The 8508-nt window shown below is 41.7% G+C and overlaps 1 protein-coding gene across 1 annotated transcript; it reads right to left on the bottom strand.

The window, feature by feature from the left end:
* Positions 1–1908: 1908 nt before the first annotated feature.
* Positions 1909–6556, bottom strand: LOC103703252 (uncharacterized). Its single transcript, XM_008786032.6, has 2 exons — positions 6127–6556; positions 1909–5380 (listed from the first exon to the last, which is right to left on the bottom strand). Exons 1-2 carry the CDS (start codon positions 6491–6493, stop codon positions 4608–4610), a joined length of 1140 nt encoding a protein of 379 aa, XP_008784254.3. The 5' UTR covers positions 6494–6556; the 3' UTR covers positions 1909–4607.
* Between the last annotated feature and the right edge of the window lie 1952 nt (positions 6557–8508).

The following is an 8508-nucleotide window of genomic DNA, read 5'->3' as shown; positions in this document are numbered from 1 at the left end:
CTGAGCTATCTCAAATTTGACTTTCTGAGCTTCTCCAAAGTAAATAGATCTTCCACAACAAAAAAATTCACCTCATCAGCTCTTCTCTTCCTTGTTGTGGTTGAGAGAAGTATTCCTTTGATAGGATGATTGGGAGAAAAAATCTGAAGACAAGATTTAACTCTATGTAGTCATTATGTTTGCTCCATAAGATTTCTGCACACCTCCTCATGCAGGCCTGCTGTGTTTGGTTGGAGCCAAGCACTGGAGTACATGCTCAAGGATCTGTTATCCTGCAAGATTGGTGGCTGGATTTGGTGATAGATTTGGGTCCAATTTCTATTGCATTCCCTTCAATAAATTTCTTTGACTCGTACATGCAAAGGACTTGATTTGAGAGACATGCATTTTTGTAGTCATGGCAATGGCAAGTGATGCTTCGACAAGCGTGAAGTCCAAAGTAACCGAAGGCCCACATAGATCAACAACCGAAGGCCCAAATCCTCTTCGGCCTTGGAGAAGTGACAAAGGAGCCCAATAATCTAGTATTTTTCTACCCCAAAGTATCTATTTTACAAGAAGCTACATGGTCTATCTACTCAATATAGGTGAGGAAATGTTTCTGAGCTAGCATGAGATCTACGTTCTGAATGAGAGAACTAGATGGGCTCCACTAGCCAACGAGAATGACATGTTTCAACTAATCAAAGTTTCAATCGACCATTTTATGATGTACTTATTTCATAATATACTTGATAAGAAGTGCTAGCAGCAAAATTTAATAACCAAATGCATCTTAAGAGACGTAAACCACCATCTCAAGTAACTAGAAGAAAATGTTATAAAATGAAATATGTTATTAGGAAGACTGATCGAAAACAGCCTTTTCACCATATCTTTCATGAAGACAACCGCTCGTCTACGTGTGGCTCGGGGACAAGAAAGAAGAATCTGAATAGCTATATTTTCAGATACCATGAACAAATAAAGTTGCTTCGAGCTTTTTACAAATTTTGAAAATTATTTTTTGGCAAAAATTTCGGAATATATTCAATTGACGGATTAGTTGGATCAAGTCCACCAGCTTAGCGGTGAACCAGTCCAACCATAAAGAGACATGCGTGAATATGCATGTATTACTTGTAAGAACTCGAAAAAAAAAGAGGCACCTCTCAACAACAACTCCATACGAGAAAAATGTTTAACTTTTTTGCTTGAAATAGTTATTTCTCGTATGAGCATGTTTGACCGATATTGTTATTCTTTACTTATACATATTCGTAAAAGTTATTTGACAAATACCAGACTTATTCAAAGTCTAATGTTAATTATTCTCTAACCTAAAAGCTAACATGCAAGATCATATTTAAGTGCTAAAATTTGTCTGTGAAACATCTAGACTAAAAGCTAGCTACACGCACCAATCGATCTCTAAAATCCCAATTTTTTAAAACAAGAACATGGAAACGTGATGCCACGATCTCTTGGATTTTCTCTATTCTTTGCCTATTTTAAATTGCAAAATCCCGTTCACGGTAGGTCATCATCAGATGATGATAAGACCCGGCGTCACTTGGTTGAATTGCCGTCATTTTTGGCATGGCCAACTCCAAGGAGGAAGGCAAGCCATATATGCTTCTTTTTTTCTAATTAAAGATCTATGCAGCATTTGGTTGTTGAGCAATAGCTTGCTAATGATGTTAACTATGAGGCATCTGCCACGTTAATCTCCCTTCTTATTGTTCATAAAGGTGCAATTCTTTATGATATTTTCTTTGCTTGTTAGGCCCAACAGCCGACAAGAGGGTCATCATCAGGCCTTGACAAGGTGCCAATTTGGACAACTATTAATAATCGCATGATGTGATCCCAGGTGGTATCAACGTGTCTCCTAAGCACCTTCTAAACGTTCTTGAATTCTCATCACAAATGGTCTTACGCATGAAGTGTGGTTTATCTTTTGAGACCAGTAGATGCATGCAAGTCTATAGAAGAGGCAGGATAAGATAAAATATGTACAATTAGTTATAAAATTGGCAACGTGCAATTTAATAATCCTCTCTTTGCTAAATGGGTGCGGAGGTTTCTTTCTAACGAGTCGAAGTGGTCATTGTATTGAAAGATATTATTAAGGAGAAATTAACGGCCGGTCCATCCTTGGACCGGACTATAATTTTTAGTCCATATTGACTGATTTTATAATACTTTTCCAGCTTTTTGGAAAAGAGTTTGATTCAAACATGGGAAGATAGTTAAATTTTTGGTACACCTCGACACTTTATCTCCAAGATTATCATGCAAACTACTACTTCCATCCTTCATCTATCACGCATAAATCCTATGTCCTGCGCTGACGTTCCATAATTTTTTATTGCAAATAAATTCTTTTTCAAGTAAAGTTATTTGAATCCTCTTCCAGGTGTTTTGGTAAATAAATGCACTCCCATTACATTCATTTTTTTAATAAATTATTTTTAAAAAGAGTATCATATTTGTATTATTAGTCGTCACGTTTTTTTATATTTTATACAAATTCATGTAGACTTTTCTGCCCATTCATATTGATCCTTTACTGGCTGCTTAGGGTTAACCGGAAGAGGGCGGGATACCCCGTTCAAACGTTGACGCGCCCATCCAATTTTACATAATTTAATATCATTAAATCTAAATTTGAAAAAAAAGGATTGAAGTGGTCTATGTTTGACTTAATCAGGTATCCGATCCATGCCTGATGTTTGCCCATTCATACCGATTCTTTACTGGCTGCTTAGGGTTAACCGGAAGAAGACGGGATACCCGCTCAAACATTGACAAGCCAATCCAATTTTACATAATTTAATATCATTAAATCTAAAAATTGAAAAAAAAGGATTGAAGTGGTCTATGTTCGACTAAATCAGGCGTCCGATCCACCTAATGTTTGCCCATTCATACCGATCCTTTACGGGTTGCTTAGAGTTAACCGGAAGAGAACGGGATACCCACTCAAACATTGACAAGCCAATCCAATTTTACATAATTTAATATCATTAAATCTAAAAATTGGAAGAAAAAAAAGAAGGATTGAAGTGGTCTATGTTCGACTTAATCAGGTATCCATTCCACCTAGTGTTTGCCTATCACCTTGGAACATATCATTAGATTATGCAATAGCTGCTTTGACAACGATCCCATATCAATAGATGCAATCTAATGGTTAATAATCATTTTTGTGCTTGAAACATATAATCTGAACCCCTCATCATCTTCCACATTGCCTGCCTCTAATCTCTATCCTATAATAAATTATGAGTTGGACTAGGTCTGCTGCTGAGGTGATGGATCACTCCATTCAAAAAAGCGACATAAATAAAAAAAAAATAAGAAAAAGAAAAAGCAAAAAGGATGGGGTTGAATTTTTTGTCCACGTTCTTTTTGGTTGGACCAGCGGTGGATCCAATTATTTCTCCTATCCCGCCATTTTTGCCGACGCGTGGCGTCGCCCGCTCTCCACCGCAGTGTTCTTTCCCCCTGAAATCGACTCCTTCCTCTCCGACCCCCACCGTCGGCAAGTTCGTAGCCTATAGGTAACGACGTGCTCTCTAGGGCCAGAGCAGAATCGTCTCATCCACCAATCATATACTTGGTCATCGTTTCCTCTTCTTTCCATAGACTTCTTCGATCTCTCGAGGATTTAATGCCCACCATCAACCTTTCAAGGTCGTTGGATCCTTTGTATGGAGGCGTATCATCCACGGTAGGCTGATTCGAGTTGTGAGTGAGCTTTTATCCATCCTCATGCACTCTGACAGTGACGGACTCTGGACCAAGTACGCTCAGTCTACATCTATGACCCCAAAGTTTCTCCACCACAGCTTTCTTTCATCTCTCTAGACATGCAGCCATATTGAAGGTTGTACAAGAAATGCCAAATGGAATGTAACTAATTTCTTTAAGAAGATCTACCCCAACACCTTGTATCTCCACCAACTCCAGGTCACGCCACCTTACCCTCTTCCAATATAAAAGACTTGTATATCTTCTTTTCCAAATATCCTCGAGCCATGCTGCCTCCACGTACCCGGGTCCATGGAGGGCATGCAGGTCTGAGTCCTGGACCTGTCGGGAAGGGGGGAGAGACAACAAAAGGAAATACAAGAAACAAACATTGCTATATAAAAATATTCTGTTCATATCTTGTTAATTTAATCAGAGAGATATAAATAATAAGATTTTAGAATTAAAATATAAATACAGAAAAGGTAGAAACTTATATATAAATATTAAACCATTTTGAGAATTGCTATAGTAGAAAGTGTACTCGTAGTTTAATAATTCTGCAATGAATAATATTACTTGACAGAATGCATGGTCATCCATAAAATTCTTCTTATACGCACCTGCTGATATGCAGTGCAAACAAGGAGCGTGTTTATTTGAATTCTCAGCTAATCTAAAGCAAGCTTGGGAATGCAAGAATTGGACGAAATTAATTTCCTCTGCTCTTCCTAATCTCTCGAAAAGTAATACGACAGCATGCAAAATAAAGTGGACAAGTAACAAAAAAGAAAACAAAAACTGGAGTATCGGAATGGTATCAACGAGACAAGATCAATGGGGCGGTGAGCTCCAGTTCCAACGATCCACCGCTATCCCGAAGAAGACGGCGGATAACGGCTAGAACTCGTCCAATATGGCGCTGGAAAGACCGGTCCACTCCCCCCAGTCCTACTTCCCGGCTGCGGGAGATAGCCCATCTGCTGCTCTGTTTCTCCTGAAGGATAAAGCAGGGGGAAACCAGAAGAGGAGGAGGAAGAAGAAGCCGAGGAGGGAGAAACAGAGGAAGTCGCCAAATAATGAGAAGCCAGAGAAGAAAGATGAGCCGTAGAAGATCCGGAGTACATCATTTGATGCCAAAGGGCCGTGGGAGGAATCCGCTGATACTCCCCTGTCCCCTGTAGGAGCCTTGAGTACTCCAAGTAGTCGCTCGAGGCACTGGAAGCTTGAAGCCCAGAAAGCCCAGAAAATGGCTGCGACTCCAAGAGAGTCGCTGGCTGAGGGCCGGGAACCGGCAATTGAGTTGCCGGAGAGATGGGTGCCGCTGGTCGAAGGTGGACATCCTCGGGGAAGTTCAGCTTGGCTCTGTTTCCTCTGAAACGGAGGGCCGCTTCGTCATAGGCCCGGGCAGCGTCCTCTGCGGTATCGAAGGTGCCGAGCCATACACGGGCCGCCTTGTGTGGGTCTCTGATTTCTGCTGCCCATTTGCCCCATGGGCGCTGCCGGACTCCGCGGTACCGCCGCCTCTGCCCTCGCTCTGGCCCGGCGTAGGTGGAAGGGAAGGGCTCCTCTGTTGTCGAAGCAAGGGTTGGGGGAGCAGGGGACCGGGTGGTGGTTGGGAGGCTGTGAGGGCTATGCTCTGTTGCTGTAAAAATAAAAAAGAGGAGAAAATAGAAGAGGTTAGAAGTAGAGAGTGGGAGAGAGAGGGGTAAGCAGTAATACATGGAGTGGTAAATTATTCTGAGTTGCTAGTTGGCCATGGCTGCTGGATCAGGGGATAAGGGTGGGGGCTAGTAAATGCGACAGAGGAAGAGCAGGAAATGGAACAATAGAGCAGAAAAGACAACTCTTTTGGATGGTTATTGTGATCAAAACTTCGATTCTTTTGGAGATAAGTTGGAGAGGAAAAATCTTGAGATAGACATCTGTATAAGCTTGCATGATGAGAAAAGTTCAAGAAGATATTTGTTTACTTAAAGACTCAAAACAGTTTGATATTTGTTTTAGAAAAGTAATGCAAATAAGAATGCCTATTTATCTTAACTTTTGTTTTTTTTACAAAAAGAAATATTAGAAAATTTACATTTAAAATTCTGAGCTGTGCTGCTCCTATAGGAAATAAATAAAAAGAACATCTTAGAGGACCAAAAAAAGAGCACATGGTCTTAAATTTTCTCCCACAAAAATACTGCAGACCCGATTTGAATAAAGATGAAAAATATTCCTATGATCGTATATAGTACGGTTGCTGAAAAATCAAAAGAAGAAAATCATAGGCCATTTTTTTTACATAAAAAAAAGGAAACGGAGATAAACTCATAAGATAGGATGAAAAAGTTGAAGGAGATGACAGGAGTGCAACTGCTATGATCTCTTTCCAGAACTAATCACCTGTCCTAATCGTTGATGACTCCCCGGAGGCCGGGGAGCTCCCGAACTCCGCAGCGGAACCCCGGTAGTACCTCAGCACCGGTTCCGGTATCATCTCCTCCCCCCCCCTCTTCGTCCCACCGGCAACGCCGCCGCCGTGAGCACCCAACAACGGCGGCGAAGGCGAAGACGAGGAGGTGTACGAAGGCGAACCGACTACGGCTGCTCCATCCCCAGCGACGACTTGCGTCAAGGCCGCCACCATCAACGACATCTCCTTCTCTTGGCTATAAGGTGAGAGCATCCTGGCCGCCATCTCCGGCGCCGGCCCTTCTTCTGCCGGCGCGGACTCCTCGAACTCGTGCGGGCTCGCCACCTTGAAGCACATGTAAGCCTTGGAATGGCTCCTCCCAGGTAAAACTGTTCGACCGTTCGATTGATGGAGAAGAGGGGGGGTATACATTATATAAGTAGAGAGCTTAATTCAAACGTGAAACGCGCCTCCTACGCTGTCGTCGGGCGCTTTCATGGGCTTTTTCTGCTTTTAATCATTAATGAACATAATAAGAAGAAGAATTTTTTGGAGGGTGCAAATGAGAACTCCTTTTCCCTCAAAAAATAAGGTGCTGACCTAGAGGTGTGAGCTTTCACACACGACACATAGTTTGACCTTCAACTTTGGCTGGTGGATGAGGAGAGGTCGGGGTAGGATTCCACGTCGGTGATGGACCGAGACAAGGATGAGTGGGGGAGTAGAGGATTCGTTGGACTTGAGCTCCTTAGGTTTTTCATGCTTTAGATGCCGACGTAGAAATTAATAGGGGGCCTCCGACATGAAGTTGACCATGAATTCTATTGATATCATCTTAAAATGGCGGTGGAAGGGTTTGTGCTCAATTTATTCATGTAGAGTCTTAGCTTGACCACTCTTCAAGCTTCAAAGGTTTGTAGTTAGGATTGTCAATGGTTCAGGTTCGGTTCTTGAACCACCGTTGGAGCTTTAGTAAAAAATTTGCTTTGTTAACAATTATGTCAAAGGATTAGGCTCAAAGCAATAAGAACTTTATAGACCCTTGTTTTCCATATTCAATATGATTCATTCGCTATTGCTTGAGAAAGGTTCGCTGTCAATTCTGCCAACTTGTTCAATGCAGATCTATCGGTGAGTCGTGCTTGAAACTGTAAAAGTTATTGGTCCGATTAATCGTTGACTTATAATCCAATTCAACTATTTTTGCACTCGAGACATGTATTTTTGAAAGTTGAAGATGGCCGTGCGACGACTTTTCTAGTCCAAGACGTGGTGCAAGGTCAGACATGATACTGTCGTGGACATGTTCTCTTCCAAGCATCGAAAAGTTGACATATCCGTAGGGTTGTGACAGCATAAGCTGAATGAGATCGGGCTCTAGAAGTCTTACTCTCGGACGTTGGAGGTAATTGGTGGTATAATTTTACCAGTCTGAGGCAGGTGCAAGTTGGGGGGAAGGCCAGTCTTTGGTGATGGGCATGGAGATGTAAGAAAGGAACCGGCCATGATCCGAATTATGGGCATGATTGTTACGTATGGAGGAATTGATGTGTTTGTATGGTGGTGATACAGTGGATGAGGAACATGCCAACTTGGCTCACAAGTTCGTTCACTTGGGATTTGTGTTATCAAAGTAGCTCTATTTTGGCTCGAACTTTTTTTCTTAGCTTTTATGCTCAAATTGCTTCCCCACCAAAATCAACATTTGGCATGATTTTGTGGGTCACATAGCTCTCTTCAAGAAATTTAGCACATGTTATCAAACAAAGTTACGTTGAGTTGGCCCACATGTGGTCTCCTCACCTACCATGACCTCTTCTGATCTCACAATAATGCTGAAACCCTAGTTGTCAGTCTTTTCATACTTAGATCATCCGCAATTTGAACCACCTGGAACATGAGGCCTTTCGAAGTGCATTTCAACCTAACAAAACTACTCCCCGCTTATCGAGATTCTCTTCCTTTGTGTCGCTCGTGTCATACAGCCATGGATGGCCACCATCAAGAGATAAACAGCTATCGAATAAAACAATCTACGAGCACATGCTGTGTCATACATAGCGCACGTTGTTTAATGACTGTCCATCTCCTGATGATGGCCATCTAGAGATATACAACATTCTGCGGTATGCGGGCCATACATACTATAGAAGATTCTAGTTGAAAGAACAAACCTTCAACAACTAATCCCCACCATGTGTTTTTTTTTTTTTTTTTTTGGAATGCCTAAAGCACAAACATATGGATTGCTCTACCCAAATACAACATCATAAGACAGAGTAGTCATGTTAAGCATGTCTTATTCTTTGATGCAAGGCCACTTTTAGGAATAATTAGGAGACGGTGGAAGCAGTTGAGGTGGCTCCGCTGTA

This window comes from Phoenix dactylifera, chromosome 13 (assembly GCF_051530095.1).
Source record: "Phoenix dactylifera cultivar Ajwa chromosome 13, Ajwa_hap1_PhDact_Kaust_v1.1, whole genome shotgun sequence".
NCBI classification, from domain to species: domain Eukaryota; kingdom Viridiplantae; phylum Streptophyta; class Magnoliopsida; order Arecales; family Arecaceae; genus Phoenix; species Phoenix dactylifera.
Note: the sequence above shows the minus strand (reverse complement) of the source record. Positions and strands in the feature narration are given on the sequence as shown.